We start from the raw sequence: 19,518 nt of genomic DNA on the forward strand, positions 1-19,518 counted from the left end.
TCCAGCTCCCGACACAGCGCACACTCACCTCACCCAGGATCCAGCTCCCTGACACAGCACACACTCACCTCACCCAGGATCCAGCTCCCTGACACAGTGCACACTCACCTCACCCAGGATCCAGCTCCCTGACACAGCGCACACTCACCTCACCTCACCCAGGATCCAGCTCCCTGACACAGCGCACACTCACCTCACCCAGGATCCAGCTCCCCGACACAGCACACACTCACCTCACCTCACCCAGGATCCAGCTCCCTGACACAGCGCACACTCACCTCACCCAGGATCCAGCTCCCTGACACAGTGCACACTCACCTCACCCAGGATCCAGCTCCCTGACACAGCGCACACTCACCTCACCCAGGATCCAGCTCCCTGACACAGCGCACACTCACCTCACCCAGGATCCAGCTCCCTGACACAGCGCACACTCACCTCACCCAGGATCCAGCTCCCTGACACAGCGCACACTCACCTCACCCAGGATCCAGCTCCCTGACACAGCGCACACTCACCTCACCTCACCTCACCCAGGATCCAGCTCCCTGACACAGTGCACACGCACCTCACCCAGGATCCAGCTCCCTGACACAGCGCACACGCACCTCACCCAGGATCCAGCTCCCTGACACAGCACACACTCACCTCACCCAGGATCCAGCTCCCTGACACAGCACACACTCACCTCACCTCACCCGGATCCAGCTCCCTGACACAGTGCACACTCACCTCACCCAGGACCCAGCTCCCTGACACAGCGCACACTCACCTCACCCAGGATCCAGCTCCCCAACACAGTGCACACTCACCTCACCCAGGACCCAGCTCCCTGACACAGCGCACACTCACCTCACCCAGGACCCAGCTCCCTGACACAGCACACACTCACCTCACCCAGGACCCAGCTCCCTGACACAGCACACACTCACCTCACCCAGGATCCAGCTCCCTGACACAGCACACACTCACCTCACCTCACCCAGGATCCAGCTCCCTGACACAGCGCACACTCACCTCACCCAGGATCCAGCTCCCTGACACAGTGCACACTCACCTCACCCAGGATCCAGTTCCCTGACACAGTGCACACTCACCTCACCTCACCCAGGATCCAGCTCCCGACACAGCGCACACTCACCTCACCTCACCCAGGATCCAGCTCCCTGACACAGCGCACACTCACCTCACCCAGGATCCAGCTCCCTGACACAGTGCACACTCACCTCACCTCACCCAGGATCCAGCTCCCTGACACAGCGCACACTCACCTCACCCAGGATCCAGCTCCCTGACACAGCGCACACTCACCTCACCCAGGATCCAGCTCCCTGACACAGCGCACACTCACCTCACCTCACCCAGGATCCAGCTCCCTGACACAGCACACACTCACCTCACCCAGGATCCAGCTCCCTGACACAGTGCACACTCACCTCACCCAGGATCCAGCTCCCTGACACAGCGCACACTCACCTCACCCAGGATCCAGCTCCCGACACAGCGCACACTCACCTCACCTCACCCAGGATCCAGCTCCCTGACACAGCGCACACTCACCTCACCTCACCCAGGATCCAGCTCCCTGACACAGCGCACACTCACCTCACCCAGGATCCAGCTCCCTGACCGGTGCACACTCACCTCACCCAGGATCCAGCTCCCTGACACAGTGCACACTCACCTCACCCAGGACCCAGCTCCCTGACACAGCGCACACTCACCTCACCCAGGATCCAGCTCCCCAACACAGTGCACACTCACCTCACCCAGGACCCAGCTCCCTGACACAGCGCACACTCACCTCACCCAGGATCCAGCTCCCTGACACAGCACACACTCACCTCACCTCACCCAGGATCCAGCTCCCTGACACAGCACACACCTCACCTCACCCAGGATCCAGCTCCCGACACAGCGCACACTCACCTCACCTCACCCAGGATCCAGCTCCCTGACACAGCGCACACTCACCTCACCCAGGATCCAGTTCCCTGACACAGTGCACACTCACCTCACCTCACCCAGGATCCAGCTCCCGACACAGCGCACACTCACCTCACCCAGGATCCAGCTCCCTGACACAGCGCACACGCACCTCACCCAGGATCCAGCTCCCTGACACAGCGCACACTCACCTCACCCAGGATCCAGCTCCCTGACACAGCACACACTCACCTCACCCAGGATCCAGCTCCCTGACACAGTGCACACGGACCTCACCCAGGATCCAGCTCCCTGACACAGTGCACACTCACACACCCAGGATCCAGCTCCCTGACACAGCACACACTCACCTCACCCAGGATCCAGCTCCCTGACACAGCACACACTCACCTCACCCAGGATCCAGCTCCCTGACACAGTGCACACTCACCTCACCCAGGATCCAGCTCCCTGACACAGCACACACTCACCTCACCTCACCCAGGATCCAGCTCCCTGACACAGCGCACACTCACCTCACCTCACCCAGGATCCAGCTCCCTGACACAGCGCACACTCACCTCACCCAGGATCCAGCTCCCTGACACAGTGCACACTCACCTCACCCAGGATCCAGCTCCCTGACACAGTGCACACTCACCTCACCCAGGATCCAGCTCCCTGACACAGCGCACATGGACCTCACTCAGGTTCCAATCCCTTTATCTGCAGTTAGCAGAGACGCCTGATCCTGGATACAGGGCATCAACGCCCGAGCCTTGAATGAAGTGCATTTTCTGCGGTCTGCACGTGGGAACCCAGCAGAACGCCCGCTCTCTCCAGGACTCTGAGGATGGCTGACTTACGTGAGAATCGCAACTTCCTGGATTCTTTACCTTATAGAATGCTCAGGCCGGCCCGTGGGCATCCTCCGTGTTTCTGACCGGGGTGAGATGCCTCACCGCCTCCTATGCCTCCCCTGGCGGGCTCCTAACCTGTTATGGTAGCTGGGGCTCACAGACCTCTGCCAGGTTCACCTGGGGCCGTGGGTCTTGTGGCCCCAGACAAACCGCGAGTGAAACCTGGGTGCCCTTCTTTCCAATGGCACCTGACCGCCCTGAAGCCACAGCTTCCTTACTCAACAACAGATCCGGCCCCACGGGGACGCTCGTGACCGTCCTGGACCCTGGCTGCCACCTGGACGCTGACCTGCGTGGGACTCCATCGACTCAGGGGAGTTGTCCCTCATTTATGAAGTGAGAAGCAGGGAATCAGGCCAACACGCTGGATTCCTGCTGTTAGGCGCTGAGCCAGCTTCACGGGGTGGTGACAGCGGCGGCGCCGGCTGCAGAGGAGGGCCTTCGGCTCGTGCAGACCTCGTGCTGGGACCAGCGTTCCTGCCTGTGCTGTCGCGGGCACGCTCCTGTGTCCGAGCCGCAGCTCCTTCGTGACAGGTGGGGCCCATGAGAAAAAGCGACGGTGGGGTTCAGAGTGCAGATGACACGGCACTCGGCAGTGAAACAGCCTTCCACTCCCAAGAATCAAAACTAACTCTGGGGTGCGTGGCACAGTGCTGAAGACACTGCTGTGACAGCCACACCCATGTCAGCGTGCCTGGGCTCAAGTCCTCGCTTTGCTCCCAACTCCAGCCTCCTGCTATATGCACCCGGCCGGGGCGGGGGGCAGCATGTGACAGTACAAATACTGAGGTAACTGTCACTCACGGGAAACCTGGATGGAAGTCTGGCTCCTGGCTTCAGCGTGGCCCAGCCCCAGCTGTTGCAGACATTTGCAGAGTGAATAGCAGATTGAAAGTCTCTGCCTGCCTCTCAAAAAAATAATCACAGCAACTTTGAAGAAGTCACTTGTGGGGCCAGTGCTGTGGTGTAGCGGGCTAAGCCTCCGCCAGCAGCACCAGCATCCCACGCGGGCACCGGTTCATGTCCCGGTTGCTCCTCTTCTGATCCAGCTCTCCGCTAATGCACCAGAGAAAGCAGCAGAAGATGGCTCAAGTCCTCCTGGCTCCTGGCTTCAGATCGGCTCAGCTCTGCTCACTGCAGCCACTTGGGGAGTGAGCCAGCGGATGGAAGACCTCCCTCCCTCCCTCCCTCCCTCCCTCCCTCCCTCTCTCTCCCTCTCTCTGTCTCGTCTCTGTCTCTCTGCCCCCCTCGCTTTGTAACTCTACCTCTCAAATAAATAAGATCTTAGACAAAACAAGTCCTTTGTCTTTCTTGAGGGTGTGGCGTGGTGCCAGCGTGGACGAGGCTGACGTTTGATTTTGCAGCCTCCCCTGCCGAGGGAGACGCTGGAAATCACATGAACTCCAGGCGCTGCGGCAGAATCCCGTGTAGGGCTGGGGGCTGTGCTGGGGGCCCCCGGCGATGAACTCCAGGTGCTGCGGCAGAATCCCGTGTAGGGCCGGGGGCTGTGCCGGGGGCCGTGTCCTCCCTGCTCACGCTGGGCGGCCACGCTGGGAGTCGCCACGCAGGGCGTCCTTCCTTCCTCCACCGACTGTGCCCAGTGGCAGTAACCGCACTCCCGCAGGACGGACTGGGAACGTCCAATAACCGACGGGCATCCCTGCCAGCGCCAGCCCCTGACTCCACAAAAGGGAATCTGCTGAGTACAGCCTTGGGGGCCTTCAGGGCTAACCAGTGGTCTTTACTAGTAGTCTTTCCTTAACTAGTCTTTTTTCCAAGTAGACATAAAAGACTTTTTCCTCAAGAGAGCAAACACACATTAGCACACACTCTCTCCAAAATCGTGGTGTGAACTTGTTTTACAGACGACATGGCACTTCCACACATCCTGAGCCATTGTTTAAAAACAAAGAACCAAGCAGCACCTGCGCGCCTGCCCTCCCTTGCTGCCCTGGGATTCCGCTGACCCCACTTCCCTTCCCTGAGACCAGCGCCGCCCCAGCAGGGGCCTCCCAGGGGTCTTTCCTTCCCGGATGTGGAAGGAAGTTCCCTTCTGCTGTCTCCCTGAAACCAAGCCACAGCTCTTAACCTGCTCCACACACACACACACACACGTATTCACACACAGGATTGTGTGCACATGCACAGGTGTGTGTGTGTGTGTGTGTTTTGACAGGCAGAGTTAGAGAGAGAGAGAGACAGAGAGAGAGACAGAGAGAGAGGTCTTCCTTCCGTTGGTTCATCCCCCAAATGGCTGCTACGGCCTGCGCACCGCACTGATCCAAAGCCAGGAGCCAGGTGCTTCTCCTGGTCTCCCATGGGGTGCAGGGCCCAAGCACTTGGGCCATCCTCCACTGCACTCCCTGGCCACAGCAGAGAGCTATACTGGAAGAGGAGCAACCGGGACAGAACCCAGCGCCCCGACCGGGACTAGAACCCGGTGTGCCGGCGCTGCAGGCGGAGGATGAGCCTAGTGAGCCGCGGCGCCAGCCAATGCACACTCACAGGAGTTTGCACACTCACAGGAATGTTGGTGAGCACACAGGAGTGCTCACACAGAAGAGTGTTTGCACACACCAAGGAGAGTTCACACATACACAGGAGTGTTTGCACACAGTGTTCATGCACACGATTGTGTCCACAAGCATAGTGCAAGTGTTCACACAGGCGCAGAAGTGTTTGCAGACACATAAGCACTGGTGAGCACACAGGAGTATTCACACAGAGGAGTGTTCCCACACAGGATTGTATGCACAAAAACAAAAATTTGTATACTCTGAGCAGGGGCACTGGCAAGCATAGAACTGTTCATACAGAGGAGTGTTTGCACATGTAGGAGTGTTCGCACACATAGGAATGTTTGCACACAGGAGTGCACACACAGGAGTGTCCACACGCACAGAGTGTTTGCCTATGCACAGGAGTGTTCTCACACAGTAAGAATGTTTGCACACACACAAGCGTACACACAAAGTGTTCGCAGGAGTGTTTGCACAGACACGAGTATTTACCCATGCACAGGAGTGTACACACAAGGAGTGTTTGCAAGTGCAGAGGAATGTTAGTGTTCACACAGCGCAGGAGTGCTTGCACACACAGGAGTGCTCACACACAGGAGTGCTCATACACAGGAGTGTTTGCACACACAGGAGTGTTTGCAAAGAGGAGTGCTCACACACAGGAGTGTTTGCACACACAGGAGTGCTCACACACAGGAGTGCTCGCACGCAGGAGTGTTTGCACGCAGGAGTGCTCGCACACAGGAGTGTTTGCACACAGGAGTGCTCACACACAGGAGTGCTCGCACACACAGGAGTGCTCACACACAGGAGTGTTTGGACACAGGAGTGTTTGGACACAGGAGTGCTCGCACACACAGGAGTGCTTGCACATAGGAGTGCTCATGCACAGGAGTGTATGCATGCACAGGAGTGTTTGCACACAGGAGTGCTTGCACACACAGGAGTGCTCACACACAGGAGTACTCATACACAGGAGTGCTCACACACAGGAGTGATAGCACACACAGGAGTGCTCGCACACAGGAGTGCTCGCACAGGAGTGACTGCACATACAGGAGTGCTCACACACAGGAGTGTTTGCACACAGGAGTGCTCGCACACACACAAGTGCTCACACACAGGAGTGCTCGCACACAGGAGTGATTGCACACACAGGAGTGCTCGCACACAGGAGTCTTTGCACACACAGGAGTGCTCGCACACAGGAGTGTTTGCACACAGGAGTGTTTGCACACAGGAGTGTTTGCCCATGCACAGGGGTGTACACACAGGAGTGCTCACACGCAGGAGTGCTCGCACACACAGGAGTGCTCACACACAGGAGTGTTTGCACACAGGAGTGCTTCCACACACAGCAGTGTTTGCACACATAGGAGTGCTTGCACACAGGAGTGCTCACACACAGGAGTGTTTGCACACACAGGAATGCTCACACACACAGGAGTGCTCGCACACAGGAGTGCTTGCACACAGGAGTGTTTGCCCATGCACAGGGGTGTACACACAGGAGTGCTCACACGCAGGAGTGCTCGCACACACAGGAGTGCTCACACACAGGAGTGTTTGCACACAGGAGTGCTTCCACACACAGGAGTGTTTGCACACATAGGAGTGCTTGCACACAGGAGTGCTTCCACACACAGGAGTGTTTGCACACATAGGAGTGCTTGCACACAGGAGTGCTCACACACAGGAGTGTTTGCACACACAGGAATGCTCACACACACAGGAGTGCTCGCACACAGGAGTGCTCACACACAGGAGTGTTTGCACACAGGAGTGCTCACACACAGGAGTGTTTGCACACACAGGAGTACTCGCACACACAGGAGTGCTCGCACACAGGAGTGCTCACACACAGGAGTGTTTGCACACACAGGAATGCTCACACACACAGGAGTGCTCGCACACAGGAGTGCTCACACACAGGAGTGTTTGCACACAGGAGTGCTCACACACAGGAGTGTTTGCACACACAGGAGTACTCGCACACACAGGAGTGCTCGCACACAGGAGTGCTCACACAGGAGTGCTCACACACACGACTGTTTGCACACAGGAGTGCTCACACACAAGAGTGTTTGCACACACAGGAGTGTTCGCACACACAGGAGTGTGTGCACCGGCACAGCAGCAGTGTTGGGGACCCCAAGGGCCAGGCCGAAAGTCCTTCAAGTGCTTTGCCAAAACCCAGAGTGTGGCCTCTCTCCTTCAACTCCATGCCTTGGCCGTGCTGGGTGGAGCTTCCAGGCCCTGTCCAAGACCTGCAGAGGCCAGCAGAGTGTGTGGGGGGGGGCATTGGGCCTCTCAGAGACCCTGACTCTGCAGCTGGACATCAGACACAGGAGGGGTCAGGATAGAGACAAGCAGTCCCGGCTTTCAGTTACTTCCCCCAAAACCATGGATGGGGCTTCGAAAAGACGCGAAGTGCCCCTCGGCTACAGGTGGGCCGGGAGAGACCCATGATGCCGTCACTCAGGGAGTCTGCCTTCCCCAAGGTGCGCCGTGCAGAACTCCCTACCAGACTGGGAAGCACCGGTGGCTTGGACTGTCACGCTGGAGCTCTGTGCCTGGTGGACAGCTGCCAGTGCACGGGGCCAGTGCTGGGGCTCCGGGCACCCTGTAGGCGCGGTCCATCCTGACCAGACACTGAGCAGCGTCATGGCCACCACCAGGACCAGGGACCCTGCCCCTGCCCCCACCTGGCTTCCCCACACGTTCGTGCTGCCCAGAGCTGCACATAAGGCATACGCCATACACTTGGAGTGCATCTGATTCTGGCCCGGCGGGGGGGGGGGGGGGGGGGGGTTGGGTGACGCTGCCCGCAAGGAGTCCTGCTACACACTACGGCCTTTCTCCGCTGATTCGCCAGCTCTGGGTGTCCACACGCGACATGCCGGGTCGGGGTCTTGCTTTTGATGCTGTATTTACCAGTGCTGTGCTGCTTTTTCTCTTAAAGATTCATTCATTTAAAAGGCGGGGAGGGAGGGAGGGAGGGAGGGAGGGAGGGAGGGAGGGAGGGAGACTGATAGACAGACAGACAGATCTTCCATCTCTGGTTCACTCCCCAGATGCTGGCCACGGCCAGGGCTGGCACAGGCTGAAACCAGCAGTCAGAGCTCCACCCATCTCCCACACGGGTGGCAAGGGTACAAGAACTTGAGCCATTCTCCGCTGCCGTCCCGGGCGTATCTGCAGGAAGCCGGACAGGAACAGTGGCTGGGACTCTAACCCTGACTCTGATAGGGGATGCGGGCATCGCAAGAGGCAGCTTACCCTGCTGCGTCACAATGCTGGCCCAATCACGAGTGAAATCAGATTACACCTGTCTACACCCGGGACACCATGGTGAAACCAGCAATCTACCACACGTGTCTACACCCGGGACACCATGGTGAAACCAGCAATCTACCACACCTGTCTACACCCAGGACACCACGGTGAAACCAGCAATCTACCACACCTGTCTACACCCGGGACACCATGGTGAAACCAGCAATCTACCACACATGTCTACACCCAGGACACCATGGTGAAACCAGCAATCTACCACACGTGTCTACACCCGGGACACCATGGTGAAACCAGCAATCTACCACACGTGTCTACACCCGGGACACCATGGTGAAACCAGCAATCTACCACATGTGTCTACACCCAGGACACCACGGTGAAACCAGCAATCTACCACATGTGTCTACACCCAGGGCACCATGGTGAAACCAGCAATCTACCACACTTGTCTACACCCCGGACACCATGGTGAAACCAGCAATCTACCACACGTGTCTACACCCAGGACACCACGGTGAAACCAGCAATCTACCACACGTGTCTACACCCCAGACACCATGGTGAAACCAGCAATCTACCACACGTGTCTACACCCAGGGCACCATCTACCATACAGCTCTACGGCTCTAGGCTCCCCCTAGAGACCTACTCCCCAGGCCTGAGCTGGGAGCAGAGCAGTGTGCAGTGCAGGCTGGCTGGCGCTCCCTGGAGGACCGACACCCTCCAGGGCGGTTTCTCTAGGTGAGTGATAGACACTCAGACCAAGAGGCCACTCACCTTGGAGGACACGATCCTGTTGTCCGGGTATCTCTGTGGGATGTAGGCCTCGGCACCGGGAGGGGGCTCCCTGTGTCCCACGTAGATGGTCCGGCTATCCACCCAGTTCTCTTCCCCTGCACACTGTGGGAGGAAGCACGTGGTCAGCACCGGGCCTCAGCATCTGCACACAGTAAGCTCCCCTTCCGCGTTGTCCATCTGAACACACACCTGTCCCTGCACAGCGCACGTCTGCACTGACGGGGAGACCTGCGCCCTCCCCAAGCCTGGGCCACCCAGGCTCACCCGGCCTCCCAGGTGCGGGCCTTCAGCTCACTCCAGCTGAGCGTCAGGGCAAATGCACTGGGCAGGCCCACTCGAAAGAGAAAAAGCAACAGTGGATCTGACAACCTCGGCCAGGGAAAAATGGCTACGGGGGGGGGGGGGGGTGCCTTGAATGAGGGAGGGAGGAAACTGGGCCCACAGGCGTGCGGACACCTGATGAGGTCACACGGCTGCTCAGGTGGGTTTCCCCGGCACACGGCAGGGAACAGAAATGTCAGCCCAGAGTGAGTGCTGTGTGCTGTTCTCCCCCAGAGCGCTCAGACTCTACGAAGGCCCGCACATCACAGGTGCAGAGAAACAGCAGGCAGCACGCCAGGGACAACGCCGGGCACACCCACCACGCTGCTGGTCATGCCACCGTCCCCGGCGCTGACTGCCGTGGGAGCCGGCAAGCCACTCGGCACTGCTGGTGAACTGCATCGGAGCAGCTCAGGGGGCTGCACCGCACACCTTCCCCCACCCGCCTCCAAGAGTCAGACTTCAGAGCCTCAACTACGTGAGCCCGTAACTCAGCGGGTCCAGAGCCCAGCGTCGGCCACAGAGGAACGCAGACCAAATCGAAGCAGAGCCACACGGAGCTTTCAGGATGAAGAGGGAAGATCCGGGCAGTCAGCCATCTCTCAAGGGCCCCCGGGTTCCAGGTGCCCCCTCCAGCAAGCTCAGCGCCCTCGTCCACGGCGCCCGTGCAACCTGCACCCAGCACGCTCAGGAAAGCCAGAGTCTTTCACAGGCAACACAGAGCTCAGGTGCAGGCTGCAAACCCCTCACCCACCCCAGGTCTCCAACCTGGGGCAGGAAGGCCACGGGCAGGTCCCCCGAGAGGCTGGCCCCAGGTCACATCGACGCACAGGTCCGAGCAGGAAGGGGAGTGAGCGCCGGGCACCTCCCAGAAGGATCCAACTGGGCAGGGCTGTGGTCGGGGCTAGGGGGAGGTGCCAGGCTGGAGGGTATGGCTCATGCCACACGAGGGGACGCTGGGAGAGTCTTCCGTCTCCCCTTCTCCTGACCACAGGAGCTCCCTGCAGCGGCTTCCCACCCAGTCTCAGAAGGGGGAGGCGTCCGAGTCCAGGGATCTGCAGTGCCACACACCAGGAGCCACGTACACGTGCCACTGCAGATGACGCTGGCTCGGCTCCCTGGAGAGCCCTGGTGGCCGCTCCCCTTCATCCTCTTCTCAAGCCACCTGCTGAGGGCCCAGGCTGCTGCTGGGATGCTGAGGAAGGATCTGCAGCTGCGGCTCCTGCTCCCGCCGGGAAGGGTCAGCACGGAGCAGGGCTCGAGAGACCCTCAGTCTCAGGGGTCCGTGGCGGAAGCACCCACGACTGAAGTGTTCGGGTGAGCAGCAGTTCCCGCTCTCCCATCCTCAGGCCAGGAGCCAGAGGGCTCCCCAGAAGTCACTGGACAGATTCGCAACCTCTAAGTAGAAGCCGGCATCCCTCCCCACCTGACACAGCAGGCCACAGTCTAGATCACAACAAGTGTCACCAAGGGCTGATCAGCCTAATGGCTCACCCAGGGGTCTGTGTCCACTGAGCTTCCTCACTGGGGACAACGAGGGTCTAGGCTGACCGCGTGGCCTTGTCCACACCCGCCAGTGAAAGCAGTGCTCAAAGGAGTCACAACTCTGAGAGGAACACAGGTGCTGACCCGGAGGGCTGTGCCTCGGTGAGCTCAGTCCTGGGGGACCAGGCGCAGGGCCCAGGGCCTGCTCTGCACCTGTAGAAACCACGACGGAGACCAGAGGTTCCGGACTCCGAGCGCACGGGGACTCAGCCAGCACAGGGGACCCAGCGGGAGGCCTGGGGACGCCAGACCCCTGGGGACTGCGCGGGAGTGCACGTGGTCGCCACTGACGGGGTCCTGACACCCTGCACCGAGCGCTGTGCAGGCTGTGGCTCACGGTCCCCTCCTCCTGGGTGGTCCGGCATTGAACCTTGACCCTGAGCACCATCACCCCTGCACACACTTTCCTTCATGGGGGGTGGGGAGCGAGCGACCTTGGAAAACGACCCAAACATACGGAAAAGTGGGGTAGAGACACTTGCTGCTCAAGTCCCCCAAATGCTCCCGAACACTGCCATGTTTGGTCCAGAGAAATCTTTCCCAAAAATACATTTACAATACAGATTTTTGAAGTCATTTGAAAGCGTTCACTTCTGCCTTCTTTTTACAAATTTGGGCAGATAAGAGGAAAAAACGTCACCTCCTGTGCTGTAAGGGCTCAGGACTCCCCTGGACACTTCCGGGGCCCCTGTCCCGGGGACTCCTCCCAAATCTGACGCCAGGGAGAGCCCCGTCTGCATCCCCCACCTCCCTGGGGGCGAGAGGGAAAGGCGCTGGCGCCAGGGTCAGCAGAGAACCCAGGGCGCACGGGGGGTGCACATAGCCGCGGGCTCCCAGGGTGCGCGCCCACCTCACGATCCCCACGCGCGACCCTTCCTTCCTCCCCACGTGCACGTCGGGGGCCCACCACGCCTGCTTCCGCGCCCGCACAGTCACGCCTCCTCTCGGGCTGGGCTGAGGAGCAGCGCACCGCCTGCCGCCCGCGCTGCACTGAAGAGACGGCCGGCCCAGAACATTCCAGAAACCATCAGAGCAGGACCACGGCCACGGCTGACGCATCCCAGGAGAAGCAGGCCCGGCCACAGCACGCGGCTCCGTGCCTTCCTGGCAAATCCCGAGGGCTTCGCCTCAGGCTTCCGCACATCTCGGCCGGCCCGCACAGGAGAGGCCGGCGCCCCCGCAGGGGGACCCTCCCAACCCGGGCCCTTCCTGGGGCTGTGCGGCCCGGGCGGCTATTCCGCCAAGGCTGCGGAAGGCTTGAGAAAGCCGACATGGTGCCAGACGGAACAAGCCCTCAGAAGAGCCGATGGCAGCAGCTCTACTCGCGTGTGCCACTCAGCAGGACTGGGTTCAGGGCGGCCATGGGCGCACAGGGCACTTCCGGCTGGGGCACTTCCGGTTCGGGGCACTTCCGGCTGGGGCACTTCCGGCCGCGCTGCTGCCTGATCCGTCACCAGCTTTCTCCCGTTCTTGGAGAACCGAGGGGTTGCTGTCTGCGCCGCCCACCAGCGTCCAGCCCCGGTCTGCTGGAAACTCCGGGGTCCGGGACCGAGGACGCCCTTGCGCTGCGGGGGCTCACAGGCCGTGATCTGCCTGAGCTGCCTCTCCGGACGGACGGCTGAGCCATGGCGGGCCTCCCTACACAGCCCAGTTCCATCGCAGAGTCACCAGCAGCAAACCCTGGCTCCCGATGCAGCCCCGCTGTGGTTCCAGGCGCCAACCTGACCCCGCTGAGGAACCTAAGGCGAGGGGCTCAGCACCTTCCTGCCCGCCAGTGTCCTCACACCCACTTCCACCCACTTCGGAAAGACCTGCATAGACGCGGCCTCAGTAAAACTTAGCTTCCAGTTCACTCACTTTCTGACCTGCCCTGGTGGGCACACTGTGCACACGCCTCGGGGACTGGGGCTCGCCATGAGCTCGCGTGCCTCCCACACCGCGCAGCACCGAGTGACGGCACAGCCACGTCTCCTGCACCCGCCCGGCCCCGCGGGGCGTGCTGCGTGAACCCTCTCACAGGGAAAGCTCAGGAGACGCCAGAGGGGCACGCGACGCACAGGGCTGGTGGGTAAACTGAGTCCCGCGGAACACGGAGTCCGGTCTCTAGCTCCAGTGAGCAAAGGCTCCCCGGGGGGCACCGTCACGTCCTTACAGGCTGCACCCCCTGGCCACGCTGGCCTGGCACGCCCCGCCCGTGCAGAGCAGAGCCCCCGAGGGACAAAGGCCTCCGCTCCCCCACGGCTCAGGAGTGGACAGAGATGGCAGTGGCTGCTCACCCACCTGCCCAACGCCTCAGAGGACCGAACAGCCCCAGTCTGGCCAGTCCGGCTGGGCAGGGCAGGGGAAAAAGGCCACTCGTTAAACCTCACCCAGGAACCCAGCGGCTGGCAGTGTCTGACTGTGACCTGAACTGAGAAGTGCTTGTTACATCCTGACCCAGGGTCACAGAAATACAGGAAGTTGAACCCCTTGGCATTGATCAGAGAAAAATTCCGAATCGCAGGCCAGAGGGTGGAGGGGAGGGGCAGAGAGGGAGAAGCCACTCAGCTCACCGGTAGGGAGGAGACTGCGGGCACGGCTAAATGCCCAAGCCCCGACTGGCAGCCCTGGAGGAGGGGCCCAGGTGCCTGGTGCTCTGCTCGCTGGCCCACCCGATCCAGAAGTCGGTTACCTGCCCCGCCGGTAGCCGGCCGGGGTCAGAGCTTTCCCTCCCCAGGATTTCCGCCGACACTCCTGGCTCCTGGGAACCAGACCCAGGCCCCGGTCCCGTCTTTCCTGGCTCAAAGCCTTTCACTTCAGAGACCCCGCAGTTTTGGGTTGGCCCCAGGGGTCTGCAGCCTCCCGCCTCCTGTCCCTTCTCTGCTCCTCACGCGCCACTGAATGACTGCTGGAGGCTGCCCCGTCACTGCCCACCACGCTCGCGGGAGTCAGTGTTTGATGGGGGAGGGGGGAGTCCTGATGTTTGCAACTGGCTTCCCTGAGCCTCTGGATTGGGGTCTTTTTGCTGATGTGTCATTGTAATACTCAGACATGACAGATGGGCTAAGAGGCTGGGGGAACAAGACCCTCCTCCAGGGGTGAGGCAGGAACCCTGCTGTTGGCCAGCACCCACCCAAGAGGCCCACTTTGCAGGTTAACTTGTGGTTAAAGTATCCAGAAAAAACAGGAGCCCACAGGTAGGCAACTCCCAGCTGTTCATCGCCTATGCCCATCATGAGCCTCGTGGCCCCGTCACAGGGCAACGCCCCTCATTGTTCAGGGGTCGGAGCCCCCAGCCAGAAGTGCGCTCTCCACTGGCCTGCTCCTCCCCGGGAGTGCACTACATCACCCCCCCACCTCCCGTGGACGACAACCTCCCAGTTTCTCAAACTCAGTACACACAGAGCCAAGACCGTGCCACCTCTCGGGGTCCCCAGGGAGACTGCTGGTGGCGGCTCCGTCTCCTCAGTTCTGAGTCTGGAGACGGCGAAAGCGCTGATAGGCGACATCTGGCTGCAGTCTGCGACCAGACGATTCACAAGGCTGCCAGCATTCACTTTCCAAAGTAAAGGGAAATCCTAGAACCAGACCCAAGTGCAATTCGCGTTCCTAAAAGCCCTGGTAGGAAGAGAGATAAAGCCAGGCCTGTCTGTGAGCTGCGGCTGGCGCAGTGTTTCCTGGGCGCCCGGGGCCTCGGCCGCAATTCTCCAGGCATGGTGGGGGCTAGGAGGAGCAGACCCTGCAGCGCTTTGAGAGTCTGGCACCCTTGGTGCACAGAGGCCGCACCGAGGGAAGTCGCTTCTGTCTCTGTAATCAGGACTGGGAGGTGCCTGCGGTCTGAGCCCAAACAGGTGGCAGGTGATGGGGCTACACCACAGCTGCAGCCTTGTCTCAGCGCATCTCAAACCCACAAGCCATCACAAATAAACAAACCTCCCACAGCCTTGCAGGTACGTGGCTGGTGGTGGCCATGGGGAGGCCGTGTCACATCTGTGTGGCCAGGCTAGCAGTGGCTGAGGGACACCTGCGTGGTCAGGCTGGTGGTGGCCATGGGGAGGCCGTGTCACACCTGTGTGGCCAGGCTAGCGGTGGCTGTGTGGCACCTGCGTGGCCAGGCTGGTGGAGGCCGTGTGGCACCTGTGTAGGTGCTGAATGGACAGGGCGACCCCCCTGCTGGAAGCGGGGCAGTGTGTTCATGTGGTGGTCTGTGGGTCTGGAAGCGGGGCAGTGTGTTCATGTGTGGTCTGTGGGTCTGGAAGCGGGGCAGTGTGTTCATGTGGTGGTCTGTGGGTCTGGAAGCGGGGCAGTGTGTTCATGTGGTGGTCTGTGGGTCTGGAAGCGGGGCAGTGTGTTCATGTGGTGGTCTGTGGGTCTGGAAGCGGGGCAGTGTGTTCATGTGGTGGTCTGTGGGTCTGGAAGCGGGGCAGTGTGTTCATGTGGTGGTCTGTGGGTCTGGAAGCGGGGCAGTGTGTTCATGTGGTGGTCTGCGGGTCTGGAAGCGGGGCAGTGTGTTCATGTGGTGGTCTGTGGGTCTGGAAGCGGGGCAGTGTGTTCATGTGATGGTCTGTGGGTCTGGAAGCGGGGCAGTGTGTTCATGTGGTGGTCTGTGGGTCTGGAAGCGGGGCAGTGTGTTCATGTGGTGGTCTGCGGGTCTGGAAGCGGGGCAGTGTGTTCATGTGGTGGTCTGCGGGTCTGGAAGCGGGGCAGTGTGTTCATGTGGTGGTCTGTGGGTTTAAGATGAGCTGAGGCAGGGCTGCTGCTGTGCACTTGTCTTGAGGGCCGAGAGAGGAAGCTGCTCTCGTGTCGCATCCTGCCCTTGTCTCCTCGGGCTGGGGAGAGGGACGGAGCCAGGGCGGAAGCCTTCTCCACGCTGGGCAGGCCTCCCCACAAGCCCCTGCCGCCCGGCCCATGCCCACTCTGCCACCTCCCTCCCCGCCCAGGTCCCCGTGTCCCCACAGCCAGCACCTCCCCGGGAGCCTGAGGTGGGCACTTCGAGCCTCTGCACACACACAGCCGCAGGCCGGCGGCGAGTGCAGGGCCCAGGCAGTCCCACACCAGCAGACGCGTCTGCATCTGGTAGGACTCAGCCCCAGGAGGCCCACACAGCCCAGCCCGAGGGGCTCCCCAGGTGTGTGGGCAGCGAACACACACAAGGACCGCCCGAGACCCCTTTTGCTGCTGTTTTCAGGGAGAAGGGGAGGGCGGGAGCTGGAACCTCCCCACCACCCGCAGGCCAGGGGTCCAGAGACCCAGGCCGTCCATGCCGGCGCTCAGCACAGGCACAGCCGGAGGGAGGGCAGGGGGCTTTGCTCTGATTAAGCGGTGGGTCCATCCTGATGCTGAGGGCCAGCCCAGGCTGGGGGAGAGGCAGGAAGCCCCCCCTCAGGCCTCCCTCCATTGGGAGCTGTGCCCCAGCCCCTGGAGGGTCTCGGGGTGCTCCACGGAGACCACAGCTCTGCCTGGGTAGCCTCGAGGGACACGGGCAAGCCCTAGGAATCGTGGTGGTGCCGACCCCTACAAGCACCTGTGACACCTGTTGATCACGTGTGATGAGAGGCGGAAGAACTGTGACAACTCAGACATCAACAAACAGATGGGGCCGGTGCTTCTCCAGAGCCGCACGGGCCCACTAGGACAGGCAGAGGAGCTCAGCGTCTCCCGTCCCTGGGGCGATGCAAAGGAGACCCCGGCTGAGTGACAGACGCCAGTCACAGACTGCAGACTGCAGGCTTCCTTCCGTTCCCAGGGAAGGCCCACAGAGGCAGGACCAGAGGCCAGGAAGCAGGGGTGGGAGGGGCCGGGGCAGAGACGGTAGAGCGAGCAGTAACGCAGATGAGTTTCTTTGAGGGGTTACGGGCGGCTGTGGAGCCTGGGCAGTGAGAAGTCACTGGCGGCACGCCCGGAGCTGGGTATCCGTAAGCTCCGTCTCAGGAAGCCCTCCCCCGCAGCTCAGATCACCTGGCTCCCGCGTCCCCCTTCCCTCCATGCGGCGTCCTCACTTTGACCAGAATGCAGGGGTCTCCCAATCCTGAGGTGAGCATTTAGCTTAGTTTTTTCAAAGATTGTATTTATTTATTTGAGAGGTGGAGTTACAGAGAGAATGAGAGAGAGACAGAGAGGAAAGTCTTCCATCTGCTGGTTCACTCTCCAAAGAGCCGCAATGGCCAGAGCTGGGCCGATCCGAAGCCAGGAGCCAGGAGCTTCCTCCGGGTCTCCCTCGTGAGTGCAGGGGCCCAAGCACTTGGGCCATCTTCTACTGCTGTCCCAGGCCACAGCAGAGAGCTGGATTGAAAGAGGAGCAGCCAGGACACAAACCAGCGCCCATGGGGGATGCCGGCACCAAAGGAGGCTTACCACTGTGCCACGGTGCCGGCCTTAGCTCAGTTTTTAACACAAAACATTTCGTGGTGGGTGAATTCCAGAGGTGGGCACCTGGCATGGGGGCTCAGAGGGGAGAGTGCCTGAGCTCTGTGCCCCACACCCTGGCCATGCCTGGCCACTCTAGCAGGGCCAGGGGTCAGCACAAGGCCCCTCAGGGGCACCTGCTCATGCCTATGATCTGCAAAGCCAAACACAAGGGGCACAGTGAGGGCTCTCGGGGGTGCCTCTGCCAGCCCACCTGTGTCCCTTCAATGCACCAGGCAGGGTAGGACGGCTCTGAATATAAAATTGAACCAGCAAGCGGCAAATCATAAAAACCAGCTCCCCACAAGGGTCCCACCTCTGCTGTCAGCTTATTAGGGGTTGGGTCGTGGCTGCCTGCATTACAGTCAAGTACAAGATGGAGATCTTTTAAAAATAGGCTGAAAATCAATTGCAGCCAGCATTAGCCACTAATGGAAGTTTAGAATTTCAGCTGAAACCAACAAAAGTGGTTAAGTGACGGACGTCGCGGAGACAGAACCCCAGCATGCCAGATGGTGTCGGCAGAGGGACTCCTGGCCAGGGCCGAGCCGCAGACCCACAGGCATCCGATGACCAAGCGATGCCTCGGCCTTGTGTCTGTTTATAGCTCGGAACGGCCACATTTCTTTCGATGGCTCACTGCCGCCGGCAGCCCCGGTATCGGGCGCTGGGGGCAGGCAGTGCTCCTCCGCCTTCTGCATCTTGGTGAAGCCGGCTTCTCCCCTCCATGGCACCCACCCAGGCCTGATAAACAGCACTAACACCACAGCTGGAACCCGAGTGTTCCGACTTCCCTGATGCGGCGAGCAACCTCACCCAGGAACCTTGGCAGGGTACACCCCGTGCCAGGGCTCTGAGCTCTCACACAGAAAGCAGGGGCCCAGGAACACCCCTCCGATCTCCCAAGATCGAGACGCAGGCATCTGCGGGAGCACAGGCTCAGCAATTCCCGCCCCTCGCTGCCCGCGCCACGGCCACGGTGACTGCTGGGCGCTTCCCCTCCCAGAAGCTTCCCCGCCGTCCCCAAGGCTCTGGCACTTCTGTGCCACGAAGATTCTTCAACAAGAGCATTTAGATCCGAAAAGCACACGAGAGACCACCTGACCCAGAGATCCAGCCGGGAACCACTAGACAGGCTGAGCTGGACCCAGGAAGAAAACGAATACACGCTCTGCCCACTAACGACTCTGGCCTGGCCCTACCTGACTCTGAGGGTCTGGGTCCTGCGCACGGGGACGCAGCAACAGGACACCCCCCAGTCCCAGTGAAACACAGCAGGTGCACAGCCAGCCACTGGCCTCACGCAGCCCCCGCAGTGCCTCCAGTTTCACCTGATGACGGAGAAGCGTGAGCTCACGGGGACGCGGCCACAGGCACCTGGTTCTCCTCCCCAGCTCCCGAGGGGCTCAGAGCGACTCTCACTGAGGCACACGCACTTGATCTGCGCGAGAGCGGATGGAGGCGTCACCACCTCGGCCACAGGTCCTGGTGCCTCCTTTCAACTCCTGCAGGGGAATCTACTTTTAAAATTATTTGTTTACGTTGCATTTGAAAGGGGGAGGGGGAGGGAGGGGGAGGAGAATGTGACATCCACTGGTTCACTCCCCAAATGCAGGCAACAGCCAAGGGTGGGCCAGCCAAATGCAGGAGCCTGCATCTCACACCAGGTCTCCCAGGGCGCGTTCACAGGAAGCTGAGCTGGACAGCAGAGCCAGTGTGGAACCCAGGTACCCTGATACGGCGTGTGGGTGTCCCAGCCAGCAGTGTCTTAATGACTGTGCCAACACCCGCGGCCAGGTGACCTCCCT

At 60.7% G+C, this 19,518-nt stretch overlaps 1 protein-coding gene across 7 annotated transcripts in view; it reads right to left on the minus strand.

Annotated features, from left to right (window-relative positions):
• Nucleotides 1-19,518, minus strand: part of ATP11A (ATPase phospholipid transporting 11A) — a 132,517-nt gene that overhangs the window by 67,598 nt on the left and 45,401 nt on the right. For all 7 annotated transcript variants that reach the window (XM_089303368.1, XM_089303371.1, XM_070048371.2 and 4 more), the window contains exon 2: nucleotides 9,440-9,562. In XM_089303368.1, the coding sequence (XP_089159494.1) occupies nucleotides 9,440-9,562 (123 nt within the window). The remainder of the gene's footprint in view (nucleotides 1-9,439; nucleotides 9,563-19,518) is intronic.

Source organism: Oryctolagus cuniculus, chromosome 9 (assembly GCF_051225735.1).
Source record: "Oryctolagus cuniculus isolate XC-2025 breed Fujian yellow rabbit chromosome 9, ASM5122573v1, whole genome shotgun sequence".
Taxonomy (NCBI): Eukaryota; Metazoa; Chordata; class Mammalia; order Lagomorpha; family Leporidae; genus Oryctolagus; species Oryctolagus cuniculus.